General features: G+C 44.4%; 1 protein-coding gene across 1 annotated transcript in view; it reads right to left on the bottom strand.

Annotated features, from left to right (window-relative positions):
- Positions 1-16,858: 16,858 nt before the first annotated feature.
- LOC120941209 (twisted gastrulation protein homolog 1-A-like) overlaps positions 16,859-26,207 on the bottom strand; it is a 38,835-nt gene continuing 29,486 nt past the window's right edge. The window contains exon 5 of the mRNA XM_040354515.1: positions 16,859-17,360. Within this exon, the coding sequence (XP_040210449.1) occupies positions 17,119-17,360 (242 nt within the window). The 3' untranslated portion in view covers positions 16,859-17,118. The remainder of the gene's footprint in view (positions 17,361-26,207) is intronic.

The raw sequence follows: 26,207 nt of genomic DNA, 5'->3' as shown, positions 1-26,207 counted from the left end.
AATGGATAGGGGTACGATGTACCCCATATCCATTCACTTAGGGTGGGGGGCCGGTATCTGGGGGCCCCCTTATTAAAGGGGACTCCCAGATTCCGATAAGCCTCCGCCCGCAGACCCCGACAACCAATGGCAAGGGTTGTCGGGAAGAGGTCCTGTCCTCATCAACATGGGGACAGGGTGCTCTGGGGTGGGGGGGCCCGCAGTGCGCCCCCCTGCCCCAGAGCACCCAACCCCCCCATGTTGAGGGCATGCGGCCTGGCACGGCTCAGGAGGGGGGGGGGCGCTCGCTCGTCCCCACTCCCTTCCTGGCCGGCCGGGTAGCGTGCTTTGGATACGGGTCTGGTATGGATTGTAGGGGGACCCCCTATGTCAATTTTTCGGCGTAGGGGGGGTCCCCTTACAACCCATACCAGACCTAAGGGCCTGGTATGCTCCTGGGGGGGAACCCATGCCGGTTTTGTTTTTTACAAATTGCCGTGGAGTTCTCCCTCGGGAAAGCATACCAAATGCCGTCGCTGGAATGGGCCTTTACAAGGTGTGACTAACTTTACACTTTGTAGAACGAGCCCTAATTTTACACTTGCAAAATAACACTTACGGCGCAAAAAGGAAGCTAGAAAGCTTTGTGGATCGCCTTAAGTGCTAATTTGCATACTAGCAACGGCATTTCGACTCGAAATGCCCCCAGCGGCGGATGCGGTACTGCATCCTAAAATTAGGCAGTGTAATTCAATTACACATGCCGGATCTTCTGTGTAACTTTGGAAAAAGCCTTTTGAGGATCGTTTCCAAAGTTACACACAGACTGAACAGCAGTTAAGTCGGAGTATCTCTTTTGAGGATAACCCCCATTATACTTACCTCCACTGTGCAGCTCATTTTGCACAGTGTGGCCCCGATCCACGACTTCTGGGGTCCCCCGGCAGCTCTTGCGGCTCCTCCCCACATCGGTTAACCCCCTGGGAGAAGCGCTTTCCCGGGGGTTACCTTGCGTGCGCGCTCCTGAGTCATTCATTCGGCGTCCAAAACCACCGAATGTATGACTCGGCCCCGCCCCTCCGGCGCCTGTGTCATTGAATTTGATTGACAGCAGTGGGAGCCAATGGCTGTGCTGCTATCAATCTATCCAATCAAGAGCCCGTGGAGAGAGGCAGAGCGCATCACTGCCGAGTGAATTCTAGGGCTCAGGTAAGTAAAACAGGGGGCGGGGGTCTGTGCCTGGCAGAAGTTTTTTCACCTTAATGGATAGGATGCAGTTTTGATAGATTCTCCTCCCTATCTTGCTGCATTTATTTGCACCACAGCACACATTGTGAGTTAGGATGTGGTACAGTGCTCTCTGCCTAAATCTTTCATTAAAATAATACCTGGTAATCCTGCCATGAGGCAGGGTTCACACTGCAGAACACCTCGGCCCACAGTAGGAGTCCTATGCATGTACGTTCACCATTTTGAGTCTGATTTCAGCTGAATTCTGACCTGAAATGGACCAAAAGATGCACAGGGCTCCTGTGCAATTTCCGCTGATAAGATAACAGGCCTGGAATTGGACAGTGTAACAAGGCAAACTTGGCCTCTTTTGGTACAGGCAGGTGAATGTGAATAGGTGACTAAATACCCAATACCAGAAGCCAATTAGTCTAGGACATTTCCACCATATATGTATAATGTCCCCCCGATGGCCACAACCCCCCGGAAGCAGTGGTCAGCTGGGATTGATTGGCATGGACAATGCGAGCAGGGACCCAATACCACCGAAGAAGCACCTTATATGCCGCCTCCAACTGATTGTATTGAAGGAGCATTTGGCCACAGAAGACCAGGCCCTGCTCCAGTCTACCAAGTCTATTTCAGTCGCCTAATCTCGTTCCAACTGAGCTACATAAGTGAGAGAGGTATAAGATGAATGATTATTCAGAGAAGCATAGAGAGCGAAGATGAGGCCTGGGGATCCAGGGGAGTTTAGGCAGATGTGTTTAAACACGGTTATCTGGAACGGGTACGTAGCAGTCTGTTTTGGAGCGTAATGAACCTGTGGAATGGCAGAAAACTTTGGTACTTTAAAATCTCCATAGGTGACACTTAAAAAAAAAAAATCAGGTTACCTGTTTATAGTTACAGATGAGGTCTTGGACTAGAACTGTTACACCCGCTCTAACGTTTGCGGCGATACTTCACATATATGTTTTGAACACTGTTTACATATGTGGGTGCGACGTACGTATGCATTCGCTTCGGCGTGCTCGGGGACGGGGGCGCTTACATTTTATTTTTATTGCTTATTTTATTTGTATTGATTTTACACATATATAAGTATACATGACTCTGACATCTTGAATCACCTTTTTACATGTTTATTTCCTCAATAACGACATAACATAAATTATCATAGGGACATGTTAGCGGGACTTGAACATTGTTTTTGATACAAACAACAAATAAAAAATATTATATGCACCTTTATATATGAATAAAATTGTTCATACAATAACATCATTTAGATTGTCACTGAGATATGATGCATTTCATATGTCATGCCTTTGCATGCTATACGTCTGAGGAAGCCGAACGTCGAGTCGGCGCTATACGGCGCCTGCGCACCGACGTTCGGCTTCTTTCGGCAACTTGTGACGCTCCTTATGCGACAGGGGGGTAGTTTTTGTCATCACGTCAATCACTAACTGCTGCATAGGAACGCCCACTCCCGCGGGATTCACTACCCGGAAGCCGAAGCAAAAAAAATCGGCATACTGTCAATGTCGAGAGTGAGCTCAATGTAATGTTAGAAAATTGTTTTTAGGGTGAACCCCCGCTTTAAGCTCCTCTTCGATCGATGTCTATTTGTTCAGAGAAACAGGATCATATTTTAGTAGCATACCAATAGTACACATACTGTACACCTGGATCTGAGATTTTTTTTTTATTTCCAAAAGGCTATCATACTTTTTCAAAACAAACTGTGATTGTTGCTTAAAGCGGAGTTCCACCCAAAAGTGGAAGCTCCGCTGATCTGCCCCCCCCCACACTCCAGTGCCAGGGACCTGTCCCCACTTCCGGGAGACTGCGCAGCGTCACTGTGCCTCAGAAGTTTGACCTCCTTCCTCTGCCACCGGGCCAGTTAGAAAGCGCAGCACGCTTCGCACATGCACAGTAGGGAACTGGCTGTGAAGCCAAAAGGCTTTACTGACGATTTCCCTCACCACGAATGGTGGCGGCAGCACCCCGAGAGCTGAGAGAATATCGACTGATGTGCCGACATTGTGGACAGGTAAGTGTCTTTATATTAAAGGTCAGCAGCTACAGTATTTGTGGCTGCTGACTTTTTACCACCTTCATAACCAGGCCATTTTATGCTATTCAGCACTGTGCTACTTTAACTGGCAATTGCGCGGTCATGGTGCAGAAAAATATTGCGCTTGTTTACATAAAGGAAAAAGCAGCAATCTAAAAGTGTTATACCACACAAAAACAATATGCAAAAATGGAAGAGATCGCGCAAAAAATTTCAAACAGAGTGAATAATAAACGAGTGAATGTTCAAATAAGTAATCAGTCCCGCCACAAAGGCAAATTCATACAGACAATCTCCCGAGTGTAACACCGAATCCACACAAGAAGAGTGCTTGAAAGGAAAGAACCTCCACCAAGGTTGTATAAAGCCTCTTACCGGATGGAAACGATCTCCAAATTATAAGAGATCAAAAATAGTGTGGTAAGAGACATGGATGGATGATATCCCATAGGAAGCCCAAAGCGCTGATATCCTGATAGCCTGTATCCTTAGGTTAGATAAGTATTCCCTATAAACCATCCAAGGGTATGTAAAGACAGAAGGGGCTCACATAGTGTAAAACCTTCTTTAATTGGTATAAAAACAAGTGGAAATGCACTTACATTTATCCAGCAAACATAGAGCATAAAATCAAGCCGGCCAGCTTAACACACAGCCCGTATCCGGGTAGAAGATGCGCGGTGACGTCAGAACGCCACGCTATTTTTGATCTCTTATAATTTGGAGATCGTTTCCATCCGGTAAGAGGCTTTATACAACCTTGGTGGAGGTTCTTTCCTTTCAAGCACTCTTCTTGTGTGGATTCGGTGTTACACTCGGGAGATTGTCTATATGAATTTGCCTTTGTGGCGGGACTGATTACTTATTTGAACATTCACTCGTTTATTATTCACTCTGTTTGAAATTGCGCGGTCATGCAACACTGTACGCAAATGACATTTATATCATTTTTTTCACATAAATAGAGCTTTCTTTTGGTGGCAATTGATCACCTCTGATTATTTTTTATTATATAAACGAAAAAAGGCAAAAAAAATAATATATTTTACGTTCTACTATAAAACATATTAATAGTTATTTTTTTATTTTTTTTAATGTCTTCAAAAATTTAGGGCAAAATGTATTCTGCTACACATCTTTGGTAAAAGTGTATATTAATTGGTTTGTGCATATAGCGTCTACAAACTATGGCAGGGGTAGGCAACCCCCAGCAGTGGTGGGGCAGATGAGTAGATAAGTTCAGTGTTAGAACAGTTGAGAAGATGGATCAGCGGTGAGACAGAAGAGCATGGGGGTACGGCGATGGAGCAGATGTGCAGGGAGGTACAGTGGTGGGGAAGATGAGCAGGGGGTTACAGTGGTGGGGCAGATGTTCAGGGGGCTACAGTGGTGGGGCAGATGTGCAGGAGGTTACAGTGGTGTGGCAGTTGTTGCGGGCGGTTACAGTGGTGGGGCAGATGTTCAGGGGGCTACAATGGTGGGGCAGATGTTCAGGGGGTTACACTGGTGGGGCAGATGTGCAAGGGGGTTACAGTGGTGGGGCAGATGTTGCGGGGGGTTACAGTGGTGGGGCAGATGAGCAGGGGGGTACAGTGGTGGGACAGATGAGCAGGTGAATTGGGGCTGATCTGAGGTGTAAAGGTGCATGAATTGTCGCTGATCTGAGTGCAGGATGTTAATTTCTCACTACAATTCTAATAGTTTAAAGCTATTACTTTATAAAAAAAAATCCTTTTCGTGATTGAGAGTATGAAGTTGACATTTTTTTGGAATAAAATTGGCACGCTCAATTTCTTTGAAAACTATTTTTGGCACACTGTGCTCAAAAGGTTGCCTACCCCTGAACTATGGTGAATATTCTGGAATTTTCATTTATTTATGATTTCTTTTAGTAATGGCAGTGATCGTGTCAGAACACAGTGACGTAAAACACGACGACGTGCTGAAAAAAACGAAGTTCAATGCTTCCAAGCATGCGTCGACTTGATTCTGAGCATGCATGGATTTTTAACCGATGGTTGTGCCTACTAACGATCGGTTTTGACCTATCGGTTAGGAATACATCGGTTAAATTTAAAGCAAGTTGGCTTTTTTTTAACCGATTGTTAAATAACCTATGGGGCCCACACACGATCGGTTTTGACCGATGAAAGCGGTCCATCAGACCGTTGTCCTCTGTTTAACCTATCGTGTGTACGAGGCCTAACTGACACTTTTTGGAAACTGACTAACTGCCACTAACATCTCCTGTGAAACTAATACAGTGATCTATGCTAATGATGTGCAGAAGAGTTGAAGCTGTTACAGCTGCAAAGGTTGGGCCAACTGAATATTGAATCCTACGGGGATGCCATTACATTTTATGTGCCTGTAAAGGCAGGTGTCCCAATACTTTTGGCAATATAGTGTACATGAATATAATTTCTTTTTTTTTTTAACCCGAGTTTAGTGTCACTTTAACCTTAAAATACTGATGCCCAAAGACTTCAGAAGGTGGTCAGTTGTACAAATGTGATCCATCAACCCATAAGACATTCAACTGTATTACGTGTCAGTCTGCTGCAGATGGCCTGAGCTTTACAAGGCACTTTTGTGGAAAGGGAAAGTGGCTGAGCAGGAACAGGGAGCCCATGCTGGCTGAGGGACAACTCTAAGTGAAGCAGGTTTTACAACCTGCCCGACTAGGACCTATCACAGATCATTATCAACCTAAAGAACAGCTAGACAGAATACCATACAAAACCAAATCAAGGGGACCTAAAGTACTCTCCATACACATATAGGCCCGGATTCACATACATTGGCGCATATTTATGCCGGCGTAGCGTATCTTTTTTTACGTTACGCCGAACCAGTGCAGAGAGGCAAGCACAGTATTCACAAAGCACTTGCTCCCAAATCTACGCTGGGTTCCCTCGGCGTAAGCCTGTGTAGGTGGAAGTGGGCGTGAGCCATGCTAATGAGGCGTGACCCCATGTAAATGAAGGACTGAGCGTCATAAAGTTACGAATAACGTACGGCGCATGCGCCGTCCCGTGGACGTATCCCGGTGCGCATGCTCAGAATCATGTCGAAACTACTCCCTAAGATACGACGGATCACTGCCTACGACGTGAACGTAACCTACGCCCAGCCATATTCACGTACTACTACGTAAACAACGTAAAATACGACGGCTATTCCCTGGTCCATACCTTTGCTTGAGTTGCGCCTCATAGATGGGGAATAACTATACGCCGAACGTAAGCCTTACGCAAACCGCGTATATTATGCGCCGGGCGCAACTACGTTCGTGAATCGACGTATCTCCCTCATTTGTATATTTGCAATGAGGCGGCCAGCGTAAATATGCGCCCACGATACGCCGGCGTAGGAAAGTTACGTCGGTCGGATGAAGCCTATTTTTAGGCGTATCTAGTTCTGTGGACACAGCGCACAGATACGACGGCGCATAGTTACACTTACGCGGCGTATATCGAGATACGTCGGCGTAAGTGCTTTGTGAATCCGGGCCATACTGTTTATACGTACATAGTCTCTTGACACAAGAGAGAGTCATTTGAACGGGCCTGTATATGCTGCTGAGCCGATGCTGCCAACCTACCAAGATCGCTATTAAAGGGGTTGTAAAGGTACAGTTTTTTTTCCTAAATAGCTTCCTTTACCTTAGTGCAGTCCTCCTTCACTTACCTCATCCTTCAATTTTGTTTTTAAATGTCCTTATTTCTTCTGAGAAATCCTCACTTCCTGTTCTTCTGTCTGTAACTCCACACAGTAATGCAAGGCTTTCTCCCTGGTGTGGAGTGTCGTGCTCGCCCCCTCCTTTGGACAACAGGAGAGTCAGGACGCTCTCTACGTTGCAGAAAGAAGCTGTGTGTTAGTCGGCGTCCTGACTCTCCTGTTAGTCCAAGGGAGGGGGGCGAACATGACACTCCACACCAGGGAGAAAGCCTTGCATTACTGTGTGGAGTTACAGACAGAAGAACAGGAAGTGAGGATTTCTCAGAAGAAATAAGGACATTTAAAAGCAAAATGCAAGGATGAGGTAAGTGAAGGAGGACTGCACTAAGGTAAAGGAATTGTACCTTTACAACACCTTTAATCTTCCTGCTGCTAAATTAGTACTGTTTTCTGGTTTGCCCGTCTGCTCCCCTCTTGACTTGGATAAGCCAAGGATAGATAGATAGATAGATAGATAGATAGATAGATAGATAGATAGATAGATAGATAGATAGATAGATAGATAGATAGATAGATAGATAGATAGATAGATAGAAAAAAATAAAGAAAAATAAAGAGGAAGAGCGAGAAAGAAAGAGAGACGAATAAAGGGAAAAAGAGGGGAGAAGAGAGAAAAACAGAGAGGAAGAGAGAAAAAAAAAAGGAAGGGAAAGAAAGACAGATAAGAAAACAAAAGAAAGACTTCAATGATGGCTTGTCCTGAGGATGAATGGATTGTGTGTGCACAATCTTATGCCCTTTATGGTCCATTGGTAGCCTTATCCTACAGAAATATGGTTCCAAAGAATAAAAAATGAAGAAATACCAGTCACAAAAAGAAAATTCATACAGCACGGGTAAAAAAAAAAAAGCAGACATGCATTTTAATATTGTTCATGAGCTTACATACTTAAATAGTAGCTTAAAACAGTTACCTTTATTTCAAAGTGAATATTGGGTCAATTAACTAATTCATACTGTATATTAACTACCAAATGTGACCATTTTTTTTTAACAAAGGTAGTTTTAAAACAGATTTTTTTTCCCCCCACAAATCTGCTGGATTTACTACAAGCATGTTATATTATACATTTTTGTTATGTTTTGTATGTATTGGTAATTTTACAAAAATTGGTGTTAATTATGAGATTTTATTGGAAAAAAATGATTTACAAGATTTTGTTTTATGAGAAAAAAAAAAAAAAAGCATTTAGCTCACAACAATTGTAGGGAGATTTTTCATTTATGAAGTATTTATGTTTGTGAACCTAATGGTTTGATGATAAAATAGTGAACAGCTTAGTGAACTGACCTTCAGGGCAAACACTATAATAGGATCTAGGGTCTTCAGAGGGATGTGTTGGGGGTTGGAGCCAGAACAATAGTACAAGGTCGGGTGAATAGGGCATTCCTGCCCACATTTCCTAAAGCAGTGCTGGGGATCAGCGAGCAAAAGTAGCATCTGTCTCTCTGCTCCTGTACTGACTGAGTGACAGATGTTTATCAATAAACTTTTCAACTGAAATACAAATGTTATTCGTCTAAAGCGAGACAACCGTGAATAGCTGGAAGTGTAGGAACAATCTAATGCTGCATGAACACGATCGGAATTTCCGACAAGAAAAAGCTTGTTGCCGGAAATTCCGATCGTGCATAAGCTCCATTAGACATTTTCTGTCAGAATTTCCGACAAGAAAAATTTAAGAGCTGGTTCTCAATTTTTCCGACAGCAAAAATTCCAATCGTCTGTATGCAATTCTGATGCACAAAAATCCTACGCATGCTCGGAATCAAGCAGAAGAGCCAAACTGCCTATTGAACTTCATTGATCTCGGCTCGTCGTAGTGTTGTACGTCACCGCGTTCTTGACGTTCGGAATTTCAGACAAGATTTGTGTGACCGTGTGTTTGCAAGACAAGTTTGAGCCAACATTCCGTCGGAAAAAAATCCAGGGTTGTCTTGGAAAAAAGAAATGTTCCTGGACTGCCGCACTCTGATAGACGATTTATTGAAACAAAATGAACAAAGGATAAAATCCAAAGCTGTATAACATCCAAAAATTCATGCAACACTGCAATCAATGGTAGAAAGTGGACATAGGGAACAAAAAAGCTAACATGTTTCACATAATGGATAGATGCTTAGTCATAGCTGGGGAATTTCCGATCGTGTGTACGCGGCATAACTGTATCACAATGACTTTTGGCCCAACTTTGGCCTTAAACAGGATTGCTAGGCTTGCACAAGTATTATGTATAGGCTATGCATAAGGGGAGGGGGGGGGTGTGTGGTTTGCATGCTTCAGACAGTCCTTCACACCAGCCTATCATGGCGACAATAGCATTCAGACAAACTTTTTTAACCTGTCCAGCCCCTGATTCTCCCTAGATCTCCATAAGCACTGTCTGAAATCGCACATAGATTTGAGATAAAAAAAATTACCCAATTTGAAATGTGTCATATTGGGGTGGATTTACTAAAGGCAAATAGACTGTGCACTTTGAAAGTCCAGTTGCACTAATTTTTCCCAGAGCTTCATAAATGCATTGAAGCTTCACTTCGTAAAGAATACCCAATCAGGTGCAAGAAAAATTGAAAAAAAATAGTTTTTGCTTGCACAGGATTGGATGATGGAAATCAGCAGAGCTTTCCCTCAAAGAAGCTCTTGTGAAAATAAGCGCAAATGCACTTACAAAGTGCACAGTTTATTTGCCTTTAGTAAAACCACCCCTTGGGTCTATGGATGACTTTAAGCTAGCCACTGATATGCAGGCACAAAGGGCCAGATCCACAACCAGCGGGCTTAACTTAAATGTTCCGATTTAAGTTACACCGCCGCAAAATTTCTACCTAAGTGCCCGATCCACAAAGCACTTACCTAGAAATTTGCAGCTGTGTAACTAAAATCTGTCCGGCGCAAGGCGGGCCCAATCTAATGGGGCGAGTCCCATTTAAATTAGGCGCGCTCCCGGGCCGGATGTACTGCGCATGCTCCCGACGCTATTTTCCCGACGTGCTTTACGTTACGTTGCGCCAAGTTTTGTGAATCGCGATGGGTAAAAAAGAGATGCGGCGGGAAAAAAAAATGTTTTAAAAAAAATTTGACAGCGACGCAGGAAAGAAGGGTATACTTTTACATGGTGTACTAAGTTTACACTTTGTAAAAGCAGCCCTAATTTTGCGACGGCAAACTAACACTTACGGAGAATTAACGAAGGGAAAAACCTTCGTGGATCTCCGTAAGTGCTAATTTGCATACCCGACGCGGAATTTCGACGAGGAATGCCCCCAGCGGCGGCCGCGGTACTGCATCCTAAGATCCGACAGTGTAAAACTATTACACCTGCCGGATCTTAGGAATATCTATGCGTAACTGATTCTATGAATCAGCCGCATAGATAGAAACAGGAATACGACGGCGTATCAGCAGATACGCCTGCGTATCCCTTTTGTGGATCTGGCCCAAACTGCTTATGCTATTCAGGAAATCCTGCATCTAGGCTTAAAGAGGAACATCAGTCCCTGTAATGCTGCCCCCCACCAGGGCTGACATCTTTAAAATCAGGTACATGCGCAGATGTGCTGAAGGCTTCTGCTCAGCCTTCAGGGGCATGGCAGAGACCTGTGGCACATCTGTGCACACGCCCAGTTTCCCTGCACATGTACAGACAACATGAGATCTGGGACCTCCATAATTGCGCAGATGTGTCAAAGGTCTCTGCTGGGTCCCAGAGGCCGGTCAGAGCCTTTGACACATTGGTGTATGTGTGAAAACCATTTTTGCATAGGCGAGAAAGGAGAAAGTGCTGTGCACCAGCACAGAAAAAGCAAAAAATTAAAATAAAAATCTAAGTGTTTGGAGAGGAGACTGGTGCCATTGACATATAACAAATAACAACGTTTTTGGGGTGAAGGTCCACTTGAAGTCAGAAAGTCGAACTTAACATGGTGTTGGTTAAAAATATTAGCGCAACCCAATTTAGTAAAATGTAGGACTTTTGCATGTGAATGCAGCCTCTTGTCACATGATTCTGGGCTGTAAAACCTCATACTAAAAAATGTGTAGGGAAGGCTTCAGTGCACTCACAAAGCTAACACACCAGGATGTGGACCTCTATTTAAAAAAAAAAAAGGGGGGGGGGATATTTTTAACACAAGTATGGCAATGAAAAATGTCAGCGCTACGTGAATTGGAGTTATATAGTTACATAGTAACATAGTTAGTCAGGTTGAAAAAAGACACAAATCCATCCAGTTCAACCATAAAAAAACAAACAAAAATTAAATAATATCAATCTACACCCACAGTTGATCCAGAGGAAGGCGAAAAACCCCAGGAGAGCACGATCCAATTTGCTACAGCAGGGGAAAAAATCCTTCCTGATCCCCCGAGAGGCAATCAGATTTGGATCAACTTTACCTATAAATGTTAGTACCCAGTGTAAGCTTTGCCCTTTTGGGTGGGCATTGTTTCAGTATCTTTACTGGATTGATTTTATATGCCTGAAGTTTCACACTTGTGAGTATATTGGAATTGCATTCTTTTTTTTTAATGAATCATGGGCCAGATCCACAAAAACCTGACGTAACTTAAAAAATCCAATTTAAGTTACACTGGCTTAAAGTTTCTACCTAAGTGCCTGATCCACAAAGCACTTATCTAGAAATTTCAGGCTGTGTAACTAAAATTCCGCCGGCGCAAGGCGTTCCTATTCAAATGGGGCGAGTCCCATTTAAATGAGGCGCGCTCCCGCGCCGGCCGTACTGCGCATGCGCGTCGGCCGTACTGCGCATGCGCGAAGTTACGTTACGCCGAGTTTTGAGGATCGCGACGGCTTAAAGTTGCGTCGGGGAAAAAAAAAATGACAGCGGCATGCATTCCTGAGGGAGAACTCCATGCCAATTTTCAAAGAAAAAACCGGCATGGGTTCCCCCCCCAGGAGCATACCAGGTCCTTAGGTCTGGCATGGGTTGTAAGGAGACCCCCCCACGCCGAAAAATTGACGTAGGGGGTCCCCCTACAATCCATACCAGACCCGTATCCAAAGCACGGTACCCGGCCGGCCAGGAAGGGAGTGGGGACGAGCGAGCGCCCCCCCCCTCCTGAGCCGTGCCAGGCCGCGTGCCCTCAACATGGGGGGGTTGGGTGCTCTGGGGCAGGGGGGCGCACTGCGGGCCCCCCCACCCCAGAGCACCCTGTCCCCATGTTGATGAGGACAGGACCTCTTCCCGACAACCCTTGCCATTGGTTGTCGGGGTCTGCGGGCGGAGGCTTATCGGAATCTGGGAGTCCCCTTTAATAAGGGGGCCCCCAGATACCGGCCCCCCACCCTAAGTGAATGGATATGGGGTACATCGTACCCCTATCCATTCACCTGGAGGCAAAAAGTAAAAGTTAATAAACACACAACACAAGGCTTTTTAAAATAGTTTATTATTCTGCTCCGAACGCCCCCCCTGTCTTCGTTATTAGCTCAATTACCAGGGGGGGCTTCTTCTTCCGCTCTCCGGGGGTCTTCTTCCACTCTCCGGGGGTCTTCCGCTCTCCGGGGGGGCTTCTCCGGACTCCGGGGGGGCTTCTCCGGACTCCGGGGGGCTTCTTCCATCTTCTCCCCTCTTCCGCTCTTGACTCGGCGAACCCCGGTTCTTCTGCAGCTCTCCGGTGCCTTCTTCTTCAGCGCTGGCTGCCTGCTATGTTTGTGTGTTAGCTCGATTTCAAACAGGCAGCCGGCGCGGTCTTCTGTGGCGTCAGGGTCTTCTGGTCTTCTGTTCTTCCGATGTTGCCTCGTCGCCTGTTGTCGCTGTAATGATGGAAGCGCGCCTTGCATCACATTTATATAGGCATCACCGTCCCATCATGCTCCGGTAGGTACCCACGTGGTGGGTGCCTACCCACGTGCACCCACCACGTGGGTACCTGCCGGAGCATGATGGGACGGTGATGCCTATATAAATGTGATGCAAGGCGCGCTTCCATCATTACAGCGACAACAGGCGACGAGACAACATCGGAAGAACAGAAGACCAGAAGACCCTGGCGTCACAGAAGACCGCGCCGGCTGCCTGTTAGAAATTGAGCTAACACACAAACATAGCAGGCAGCCAGCGCTGAAGAAGAAGGCACCGGAGAGCTGCAGAAGAACCGGGGTTCGCCGAGTCAAGAGCGGAAGAGGGGAGAAGATGGAAGAAGCCCCCCGGAGTCCGGAGAAGCCCCCCCGGAGTCCGGAGAAGCCCCCCCGGAGAGCGGAAGACCCCCGGAGAGTGGAAGAAGACCCCCGGAGAGCGGAAGAAGAAGCCCCCCCTGGTAATTGAGCTAATAACGAAGACAGGGGGGGCGTCCGGAGCAGAATAATAAACTATTTTAAAAAGCCTTGTGTTGTGTGTTTATTAACTTTTACTTTTTGCCTCCAGGTGAATGGATAGGGGTACGATGTACCCCATATCCATTCACTTAGGGTGGGGGGCCGGTATCTGGGGGCCCCCTTATTAAAGGGGACTCCCAGATTCCGATAAGCCTCCGCCCGCAGACCCCGACAACCAATGGCAAGGGTTGTCGGGAAGAGGTCCTGTCCTCATCAACATGGGGACAGGGTGCTCTGGGGTGGGGGGGCCCGCAGTGCGCCCCCCTGCCCCAGAGCACCCAACCCCCCCATGTTGAGGGCACGCGGCCTGGCACGGCTCAGGAGGGGGGGGGGCGCTCGCTCGTCCCCACTCCCTTCCTGGCCGGCCGGGTACCGTGCTTTGGATACGGGTCTGGTATGGATTGTAGGGGGACCCCCTACGTCAATTTTTCGGCGTAGGGGGGGTCCCCTTACAACCCATACCAGACCTAAGGGCCTGGTATGCTCCTGGGGGGGAACCCATGCCGGTTTTGTTTTTTACAAATTGACGTGGAGTTCTCCCTCGGGAAAGCATACCAAATGCCGTCGCTGCAATGGGCCTTTACAAGGTGTGACTAACTTTACACTTTGTAAAACGAGCCCTAATTTTACACTTGCAAAATAACACTTACGGCGCAAAAAAGAAGCTAGAAAGCTTTGTGGATCGCCTTAAGTGCTAATTTGCATACTAGCAACGGCATTTCGACTCGAAATGCCCCCAGCGGCGGATGCGGTACTGCATCCTAAAATTAGGCAGTGTAAATCAATTACACATGCCGGATCTTCTGTGTAACTTTGGAAAAAGCCTTTTGAGGATCGTTTCCAAAGTTAAACACAGACTGAACAGCACTTAAGTCGGAGTATCTCTTTTGAGGATCTGGCCCCATATTCATGGCAATGTACTAGGCTTGGGTGTCTTCTCTTTTTGTCTTTGTTTCAGCTATACAGTTATTTTCAAAGCAGAATTAAAGTGGTAGTAAAGTATGTATTTAGAATTTTACCTACAGGTAAGCTTTTAATAACCTGTAAGTTAAATGAAACGTGCATCGTTTGGGAGATATTCTCAGAAGCAGCAGTCGGTGGCGTCATCGGTGCATGCGCTCTAAAGGAACGGCATACCCGTGGCTCTCCCATTCAAGTGGCCACAGCCAGCAAACCCTAGGAAGACTGGGTGAAGATGGTAACAGCGTGCCATTGTAGGACTGCCTTTACTTTGCAGTTTTTTTTTTTTTAACTTTACTACTTTCCTTGGCTCAAATGTTGCAATATCCACAAGGTCCTTTGCTAGTGCCGATATCATCTTACAGTTTCTTTCAGGTGTTGGGTCCTTGACCGTCTTGATTGGACAGCCAGAATGACATAACTCCTGTGCATGCACATGACGGTTAATTCATTCTAGTGCCGAGAAGATTGTGAACAGGTAGATACATTTGTTTTAGTGCAAAAAAAGACAGCACGATTGCAGTGTTTTTTCCTTTCCCGCTTTAATTGAGTCTAATGAGATCTAAAAATGACACTCATATGACTTGAATGGAAATCCGCATCCTTGTGTTGAACTCCGGCTATAAGCTTAGCAAAAAGTAGGAAAAATAATTACATACAAGAAACATACAGACAAGAAATACCCTGTGGGAATTTTTACGTGCAAAAATAATAGATTCAGTCAGATTTCTGTTAAATAACATTTTATTGATGCTTATTAAAACCATCCTAAAACACTTCATGGATATATTAACAACTTATTCTAGTCCTAACACCTCTCAAGCCTAACCCAACACTTATATTTATAATTTAGCATACATATACAACTTGCTCCATCCTAAGATTGAACAGTTCAGCAAAGATGGGGAGGCCTTTAAAGGATCTCGACACATTTTATGAACAACACACTTCTTCAGGAGATATCTGTATGATGTCTCTATGGTCTAAAAAACACGTTATTATAAAGCCATCATTCCAAATGTGTGCATGACATTATTGTCCACCAGTTATGGGGAGGAGGACCTCAGGAGACTACCAGGTAGGAGGCCACCCCATCGTATCTGCATAAAATAATGTTTCCACCAACGAGTGACCGCTAGTAGTGAGCTGATTAGCAAATGTCTCTATGCAACAGCTCCCAAATGTAGGTTTGCATGGTAAATATTGGGCACAACTTCTCCTAGATGATGTCTGAACAAAGAAAGACCTGGCCTAGCTTACTATGTCTTGCTAATGTGCCCTCAAGATCTCCCTCTTCATTGCCCAGGATGCAGCACAAACCAATGTGATGCCCCGTACACACGATCGGGATTCCCGGTGTTAAAAAGTCCGCCGGGAACCCCGGGGGGGGGGGGAAACCGAGAACCTGCTCGGTCACTTTCCCTGTGTACACACCAGAGGTTTTCCCGTCGGGAAAACTGCGGTGAGAGCTTTGGCCGGGAATCCCGGCCGTGTGTATGCTCCACCGCAGTAGGGAAACTGACGGGAAAAAGACCGCCGGGAATTGCGGCAGGAAAAAAGAACATGTTCTCATTTTTCCTGTCGCGATTCCCGGCGGTTTTCCTGTCAGGAAAACTGCCATGGAGCATACACACGGCCAGTTTTCCCAGCCAAAAGCTGTCATGGCAGTTTTCCCGGCGGGAAAATTGGTCGTGTGTACGAGGCATGAGTATGCAACTATGCTGTTGAGATCATGCTTGGAGTTCAACTTTAAAGCTTTGTGAATTGAGCATTAGCTTCATGACATTGAGGCTTATATATAAAGATCATTGGCTTCCATTCTCTGCAGAGTGTAGGACATCAAAGTTTTATTTTTAAAAAGCATAGTGCAGTGTGGTGGCTCTGATTTCCTATAGTGGGTTCTGTGCATAGTGCTGAAATTAATACTGACAGATAGGAGATGAGCGTCGTCATATAAACCATGTCAGGTCATGTGATCGGTTTCCGTCACCTTCTGCAGCTAATTTCCCCCCCATTTATTAGAATACATTTGACTTTAGTCTGAAGGCAAGCAAAGAACATTTATGAAGCACACAGCTGTGTTTTAGCATATAAATGTGCTGGTGTAGCTTCTGATGAAAATGCATATTAATTAGCTTTGGTCATGTTGCTTTTTAGTCAACAGGATGCAAACTAAGGTTTCATTTACACCTGCGCATTTTCTAAACATGCACAAAATTGCACTTTTTTGCTCGCGTTTACGAAACGCACTAAATCCACGTGTCGCATCTGTGGTGCCATTAATTTTTAATGGAATTCCAAACACGGTAAGCACATGCACATTTTTCATCGTGCAAAAACGCAAATCAATCACGCCAAAATGCGCCACTTTCCTGCGTTTGACGCACATAGGGTATCCTATTGGGATGAATGTGCGTGTCACCTGAAAACTGCTTTGGTTAGGTGATGTAGCCCAGAAATCATCACATTTGCTTTCTATCTTTTCTCCCAGAAACAATCAGTAAAAAGACTTACTACACAGGTCTTTATTTTACCCTGGATGTTTTATTCTTCTGCCAGTGTTTAAATATGTTACTCTACCTAGTAGCCCCCACACACAAGACACACACACACAACTAAAATGCAGCTGCTTTATGCAAAATTACACTAATTTTACCAGTACATACTGAATATCAAACTTTGTCTTCTCATGACTTTCAGCTTATGGAAAGCACAAATGGATTGATTTTTCAAATCAGGTTCCTTCCTTCTTCTCATTACCTTCCTGATCAATTATTTCCAGAATTAATCTCCTTCCACAACTGACAGTATTCCCTTAGGATGGCATTGCTGGCACATTGGCTCTTTGCTGCCGTTTCCATAGCAGTCGGGCCCCACACATTGACAGCAGCCATTATGGAACCAACGGTACCTTGAAGAGCCGGTAACTTCACAGGACTCCTGGCAACGTCTCATATTCATACAAGGTTTAAAATACATCACTGTGCAAATGGCAGATGCATTCACCGTAGATGGGGAAGGTAATGCTAAAGCAGAGAAAAAATTAAAAATAAAAATGTAAAAAAGAGAACTAATCCACGGCAATACAACATGTATAATAATTAATGTGCATTTTATTCCAAAACACATATAGCTGCAGTTTTTGTCAAACCAATTTCTTAACAATACAGCATCATGTTATGCCACACACATAGATACTGAGGGAGACATTTATTAAAACGTTCTACTTGTTTGCAGTTGAATAAAAATATATACTGGCCAAGTAACCAGGTGAAAAAATGGGGGATGAAAGGATAAAAAAGAAAACGAATGCTGTCACCACATTCAACAATTCTGTTGGAATTTCCGACAGCAAAAATTTGAGAGCTGGTTCTCAAATTTTTCCTATGGGAAAAGTTCTTGTCGGAAATTCCGATCGTCTATATGCAATTCCGACGCACAAAAATCCTACGCATGCTCGGAATCATTGACCTTCATTTTTCTCAGGTCGTCGTAGTGTTGTACGTCACCGTGTTTTTGGCGGTTTTCTTGTCGGAAATTCCGATCTTGTGTACGCGGCATATGTTAGTGTATTAAATATAGCAATTTATAGGTTACCCACTAGAGGGCGTAAACACCCAGTTGTGAACCCTCATCTCCACTTGTTAAAACTGAACTTCACTCAAAAGGGAAAGCTCTGCTTCTTTCCATCCTCCCCCTTACTCTTAAAGGGTTGGGATAAACCATTTACTACTGGCAGGGGTGCGTAGAGTGATCAGCTTTTATTTATTAATCTGAAACCTTTATTCCAGATAAAAAAAAAAAAAAACTGTTTGCTGTAACTGCTTATAAAGTATTCGCTAGAGTTCAGCTTCAAGTTGTTAGTGTATGTAAATCTGCTAGACCAGAAACGGTAAAGAACGTTTGACCAATAGAGAAAATTGCCTAATGCCGCGTACACATGATCGGATTTTCCGTCGTAAAAACCTTGGATGGTTTTTCCGACGGAATTCCGCTCAAGCTTTGCTTGCATACACACGGTCACACAAAAGTTCTCTGAACTTTCGTCCGTCAAGAACGCGGTGACGTACAACACTACGGCAAGCTGAGAAAATTAAGTTCAATGCTTCCGAGCATGCGTCGAATTGTTTCCGAGCATGCGTCGGAATTTTGCGCATCTGAATTGCTACAGACGATCGGATTTTGCAATAAGAATTTTTTTTCGTCGAAAAATTTGAGAAAAAGTTCTCAATCTTTTGTTGGCGGAAATTCCGACAGCAAAAGTCCGATGGAGCATACACACAGTCGGAATTTCCGTTCAAAAGCTCACATCGGACTTTTGCTGTCGGAATTTCCGATCGTGTGTACGGGGCATAACACTAGAGGTTAAAAAATGTAAGCAGAAGAAGAAATAATGATTGAGATCTTGGTTAAAGTGTCACTAAACCCACATAATAAAAAAAAATATCAATAAATGGTGTATTACATGCTGTTCATACTCACTCAGTCACTATGAGATTTGTTTTGTGCATCCTGCAAACACCTGGTTGATTCTGCTGCGCTCTATCTCCACCTTCTGATCATGTCCCCAATTTAGGTAGGCATTTTGCATCTGTAGTGGCAAATCTGCACATGCTCAGTTTTCAGTGAGTTTCTATGCCCAGCATTTCCTCCATGTGACTACAGAGTCACACATGTGAGTGTATACACAGTGGTAAATGACAGCCTGCTCCTTGTCTCCTCCTCCTCCATGCACACTAACCAGCTAAACACAATGGGGGGCAGGATATTGACTGATGGAGGCTTCACCTCCCTGTTATTCTAAGAAATGGACTGGAGGGGTGTGACACAGCATCTGACCACACCATGTTATTGCCAAAAATACTTTATTTCAAATATATATTTGTATGATGGTTTAACAGTTCATTGATATTATTTATTTTAACTCTGTATTCCAAAAGCAGCTTTTTTTTTTTTTTTTTAACATGTGACCAGCAGCAGAGGACTAGAAGCTCCTCCTGCTTATGTTTCCAAACAGACAGGCTGGAAAAGATGTGGGTCATGTGACAGCTGTATATCGATTAGTAAAAAGGTACTTATATGTTTTAATTTATTATAATGATTACAGTGCCGTCATCCGTATACAGAAATAGAAGAGATAATGTACTGTATATTAAACAGTGTGTGTTTAGTATGACTTTAAATGTATGGAGATTCCTGTGCTCACTACTAACAGTGTAATGAATCAGCTTCTGTAGAGAATGAACTGCTATACAGAATCAATACAATGTTGCAGAGACCTCTGTTTAGCTTAGGTGATCTGTAAAGGGTTTTAGTCCAGTTGGGTAAACTTATCAAACACTAAAGTTTTGTCACTACTACACTGTATCAATTCTGTGTAGCAGTTCACTCTTTTAGTAACTAATTCATTATACTTAAAGTGGTTGTAAATGCAGTTTTTTTATCTTAATGCATTGAATGCATTAAGATAAAAAGCCTTCTGTGTGCCTTCTGTGTGCAGCAGCCCCCCCCCCCACTTCAGCCCCCCTAATACTTACCTGAGCCCCCTCTATATCCAGCGATGTTGGACAATGCACGCAGCTAACCAGGACTCCCCTCCTCATTGGCTGAGACAGCAGCGTGGCGCCATTGGCTCCTGTTGCTGTTAATCAAAGTCAGTCAGCCAGCCAATGAGGAGAGAAAGGGGGCAGGGCCAGGCCGGGCCGCAGCTGTCTGAATGGACACAGGGAGCTTTGATTCGACTCAGATGCCCCTATAGAAAGCTGTTTGCTGTGGGGGCACTCAACAGGAGGGAGGGGCTAGGAGCACAGAAGAGGGACCCAAGGAGAGGAGGATCTGGGCTGCTCTGTACAAATCCACAGCACAGAGCAGGTAAGTATAACATGTTTGTTATTTTTACCTAAAAAAACTTGACTTTAAAATCACTTTAAAGTATAACTAAAGGCAAAACTTTTGTTTTTACATTTGGATAGATTGGAGAGCAATTAGAATACCTGTCAATTTTTATTGCTGTATTTGCCACTGTTAAGGACATTCCTCTCTGTTTACCATTATTGTTCAAAGTAATAGTAAAAGAAAATCCCACATTTTGGGTTTTCCCCAGAAAGGTAATAGAGGAGAAATCTTCAAATGGGGACACTAGTTCTGGTGATTTGGGGGTCCCCAAGGAATTCCCTAAAAGTGTAGGGATTTCCTTCTCACTTTCTGTTTGGCTATGGGACAGGAAGTGAAGGGAAATCTCCCCAATGGGACACAACAGTCAAAACAAAATAAAAAATCTGACAGGGGTTATAACCCTCCCTTGCTCAATACAAAATGCAAAAACAGTTTTGCCTGTAGTTCTACTTTAAAGCAAAACTAACCTCTCTCTTTTAACATTAAGTATTTTTAAAGTGGTTATAAAGTTTTTTTTTTACCTTAAAGTAATTGTAAAGTCAGAAGCTTTTTTATCTTAATGCATTAAGATAAAAAAAAATTCTGTGTGCAGCAGCCCCCCTCAGCTCCCCTAATACTTACCTGAGCCCCATCTCTATCCAGCGATGTCCACGAGTGCCTTGGCCACCCGGGAATCTCCGTCCTGATTGACTGAGACACAGCAGCGGCGCCATTGGCTCCTGCTGCTGTCAATCAGAGTCAGTTTGCCAATCAGGAGAGTAGTCTGAATGGACACAGGGAGTTGCAGCTTGGCTCGGGTGGCCCCATAGCAAGCTGCTAGCTGTGGAGCACTCAACAGGAGGGAGGGATCAGGAGCACCAGCCAGGGACCCGAGAAGAGGAGGAGCTGGGCTGTTCTGTGCAAAGCCACTGCTCAGAGCAGGTAAGTATAACAAGTATATACTATACTATATACAAGTATAAAAAAAACAAGACTTTACAATCACTTTAATTTATCAGCATTTTCTTTCTGGCTAGCTCCTTTGTATTTGAATTATGGTTGGGACATTACCATTTCTAGGCCTGCCAAAGACTTACATATATGGGGCCTAATCCTCAAAAAAATGGCGCAACGTAACTTTTTCCATTTAAGTTACACCGCCGCAAAATCTCTAACTAAGTGCCCGATCCACAAAGCACTTACCTAGAAATTTTGAGCGGTGTAACTTAAATCGGGCCGGCGCAAGGCGTTCCTCTTCTCCAGGGGGCGATTACCGTTTAAATGAGGCGTGCTCCCGCGCCGGCCGTACTGCGCATGCTCGTGACGTCATTTTCCCGACGTGCATAGCGCGAAATTACGTTACGTCGGGCTTTGTGGATTGCGACGGGACAATAAAGTTGCGTCGGGTAAAAAAAAAGATACGGCGCCAAAAAAAAATTCAATTTTTAAAAATATCGCATCGCGAGCAAGAAAGGTCTGTTTTTACAAGGTGTAAACAGTTTACACCTTGTAAAAGCAGCCCTAATTTTGCGTTTGCAAAATTAAACTTACGGAGAAAAAACGAAGCTGAAAAGTTTCGTGGATCTCCGTAAGTCCTAATTTGCATACCCGAGGCAGCATTTCGACGCAAAATGCCCCCAGCGGCGGATGCGGTACTGCATCCTAAGATCCGACAGTGTAATTCAATTACACATGTCGGATCTTCGTCCTAACTATGGGAAACTGATTCTGTGGATCAGTTCCATAGTTAGGACCAGGGATACGACGGAGTAACAGCAATTACTCCGTCGTATCTCTTTTGAGGATTTGGCCCCTGGTGTGCTAAAGTGGACAGATGTCAGACAGGACATGACATAAGGGAAATTCCTTCAGTGGGGGCACGGACAGCAATAAAAAATAAAAAAAATAAATACAAATCTGGAGTTTAGCATGGCACAGGACCTTGCTTATAATTTTAGCTGTGTCTAAAGCCTCGTACACCTGATCGGATTTCCATAGGACACAGCGTAGGACTTTTATCCAAAGGGCCTTGGCCGTGAACTTGTACTGCATACAAATGGCAAAGAAATGTTGGGCAACAAACACAAATTTTTTTTCTGCTCTTTAGCGCCACCCTTTGGGCAAATTCTGCAAATGTTGTGTTATGGTTAGCATTGCTTCTGAGCATGCGTGTTTGTACTTTGGATTTTTTTCCGACGGACTTCTGTACGCATGTTCAGATAATTCGACAACACACATTTGTTGTCGGAAAATTTTAAAGCATGCTATCCCACATTTCTTGGAGGAAATTCCGACAACAATTTTTTTTCTGACAACAGCCTGCCATCACGCCCCCTGAAGACGTAATTAACGAAACGTACGTCGAGTGCACAGGCACGATTTGCTATAAAACAAACAACAATGTAGATTTTGTGCCTATAATGCTGGCCATACATGGAGCAATTTTTTTTCTTGCAACCCATGGTTGCTTGATTCCCCCATTAACACAGATGGTCTTCTCCAGGCGAGGGGGGGAAGCCATCTCCACCGGGAGAAGACAGTGATTATCACTAGTGCCTATAGCAGCCGCTACTGATATTTGCAAGAGAATCTGGATGGCTGGTTGTACCCAAGTTGTTCGATCAATCAAGTTGATCAATTTATCAACTTGGTATATTTAGTCTGCCCTTAAATTGGTTCGAGTCTCAGCCAGTTGCCCGTGACTTGAACTGTGTATGGCCAGCATAAGTTTTAACAAAAATAGTACATTGGATAGACAGAGTCTATAAATATTAATACCTCACACCAAACAAGGAATGACTGGACGTGCCTCTGAAGGCATAATGACTGATAGTAATTATGTGATCAGGGTAACACTTTCCCTTGCTTTCCAGAGAAACAATAAACATGCTGTATAGAAAGTGACAGCTTGGATGTTGCAAAAACAGTTGTTAAATGTTTCAACATTGGCAGATTGAATTCAACACTTTACATTTTATTTCATCTCATCCTGGCATCGTCTTTACATCTTGCATTACAAATGAGCACTTTGCGTGACAACCCATTTTAAAATGTAGACATCAGTTCTTAATTTTGCTGCATTATTGAACAATATTTCTCAGCATTTACAGTGCCAGGCAAATTGATTAATCCCCAAGCCAGCTTTGTAGCTCTAATTTATTGTAATGATGGTCATTAAAAAAGCCTAACCATTTTCTTGCTGTGTCATTAAATTACACTGCTAGGATACAGAAGTAGAAGATCAAAACCTCAAGCAATCTTTCTGGACCTGATATGAACATCCGCTGGTGTTGCCTGCAATTACCCCATTACAGTCATATTAAAGGGGTTGTAAAGGTAAAATGTTTTTTCCCTAAATAGCTTCCTTTACCTTAGTGCAGTCCTCCTTCACTTACCTCATCCTTCCATTTTGCTTTTAAATGTCCTTATTTCTTCTGAGAAATCCTCACTTCCTGTTCTTCTGTCTGTAACTACACACAGTAATGCAAGGCTTTCTCCCTGGTGTGAAGAAAGCCTCTTGAGGGGGCGAGCAGGCAAGTCAGGACACTCTTTACTTTGCAGATAGAGAAAGGAGCTGTGTGTTAGTGGGTGTCCTGACACTCCTGCTCGCCCCCTCCCCCCTCAAGAGGCTTTCTCCACACCAGGGAGAAAGCCTTGCATTACTGTGTGTAGTTACAGACAGAAGAACAGGAAGTGAGCATTTCTCAGAAGAAATAAGGACATTTTTAAAAGCAAAATTGAAGGATGAGGTAAGTGAAGGAGGACTGCACCAACGTAAAGGAAGCTATTTAGGGGAATTTTTTTTTACCTTTACAACCCCTTTAAATAGGGGACACTGATAAGGACTTATGCCACGTACACACGACCGTTTTTAATGTCATGGAAAAAACTACATTTTCTCGACGTGATTCTTGTCAAGCCTGCCTTGCATACACACGATCGTGAAAAAAAAATGCTCGACCAAAGCCCGGTGACGTACAACAGGTATGACGGCACTATAAAGCTAGGTTGCTTTTTTTGCCACGAATTGGCCGTGATTTGCGGCCGCGATTTCAGGGAATGCCAGTCTATAGAGCTGAATTTGCATCGCACACGGATCAAACTCGCACAGGACCCTTTTTTCCCGCAGCTTATATTCGCAACACATTGATGTAAACAGCACTAATGTTAATCTATGTAATTTAAATGACTTGCGAATTTGAGAAATCGCAACGGCTCAAATTCACAATAGAATTCGCAGCAGTGTGAACCTAGCATAAAGGGGAATTTCCATTGGGATGGCGCCGCCCTTTGGTCTGCTTTTGCTGATCCTCGTGTTAGTAAAATTTTGGTGAGAGGCAATTCGCACTTTTCAGTCTTCGTACTTTTCAATCTGTTACAGCGTGATGAATGTGCTATCTCCATTCCGAACACTAGTTTTACCAGAACGAGCGCTCCCATCTCATACTTGATTCTGAGCATGCGCAGGTTTTTTTCCCCTCAGAAAAGCCTACACACGACCGTTTTTCACGACGAGAAAAAGACTGACGGGAAACACAATGAGAAAAAAGAGAGCTGGTTTCAATTTTTTTGCAGGCAGTTTTTTTGTTGAGAAAACTGCTAGGGAGCATACATACACGACTGATTTTCACGACCAATATAAAAAATGGCAGTTTTCTGGTTGTGAAAAAAAAAATATATATATATATATATACCGTATATACTCGAGTATAAGCCGAGTTTTTCAGCACTCGAGTCACCTTTTTGCGCCTGATCTCCCGGATTTTGGGGACCCGGTACCGGCCAGCCGTAGGTCCCCTAGACCCCAAACTTGGCACACATGTATCCACTTTCTCTACAAGTGTGCAAAGTTTGTTGTCCAGGAGACCTATGGCCGGGGAGCACCGATTTTTCAAAGCCGGGCACCCTTTCCATAGACTCCCATGTTAAATGGTAAATTCTCCAGTGAGTTTGGGGACCCGGTATCGGCCGGTCGTAGGTTTCCTGGACCCGGGAACTTGGCACACATGCAGCCCCATTTCTCCTCTACAAGTGTGCAAAGTTTGTTGTCTGGAGGACCTACAGCTGGGGAGCACCGATTTTTCAAAGCCGGGCACACCTTCCATAGACTCCTTTGTTAAACGTCAGTCTAGTCATGGACACAGTGAGGCAGGGCCGTCTTTACCATAGGGGCCCTGTCACTGTTGGGGGCCCAAAGCAGAGCCGCCCGTTAAGCCCCTGTGCTGCCCACAAATCAGCGCTGAAAATCATCAGCGACACGCAGTACTGCTTCCCTTCCCAGTGTTATAAAATGTACAGCACTCCTGGCTTCCCTTTAGACGTGCACTTCTCCCTTCCTGCCACTGGGTGCTGCTTGTATATAAAAGTGAATTAGAATGTGATTTTAGAGCATCCCCAGTTTGATCTACACAAGGCTAACTCCTTCTTCATGTCCTGCACCTCAAGGTATTATGTCACTGTTTGCTAAACTATATTACAAATAGAAGTTTTCTGTAGAGTGTGCCCAAAGTCTTTATAATATTTGATGATTCACTGCAGGTCTGGTGGTCAGTGTTTTAAAAAGTTCTTCTATTTTACACATGGCATGGCATGGGGTCACAGCACTGTCTGTCCATTCTGCTTTAGCACCATGGGACCCCATGCCATGCCATGCCATGTGTAAAATAGAGGAACTCTTTAAATCACAGACCAGACCTGCAGTCCAGGCTGAGTAAGGCCTCAGAGCACATGGCATTACTGTCTGTATTTAACTGCTTGATGGGCTTATTTTGGGCCTGGCTGGTTCACATGTATGTGTTTTGGCGTCCCACATTTGCACAGGCACAGCAGCCCATTCATTTGAATGGGCCGCCATGCCTGCGTTTCCTACAAAGAAAAGTGCATGCCTCATGTAATTGGCTGTGCACACGGCACACCTATGCCCATCAAGCACTGAAATACAGCACTGTCGGTCCATTCTGCTGTCTGCTGTGACTTATCTGCAGTTCCTGCACTGTCAA

This window comes from Rana temporaria, chromosome 1, assembly GCF_905171775.1.
Source record: "Rana temporaria chromosome 1, aRanTem1.1, whole genome shotgun sequence".
In the NCBI taxonomy this organism is placed as follows: domain Eukaryota; kingdom Metazoa; phylum Chordata; class Amphibia; order Anura; family Ranidae; genus Rana; species Rana temporaria.
The sequence above is the reverse complement of the archived record's forward strand: the minus strand, read 5'-3'. Positions and strand labels throughout refer to the sequence as shown.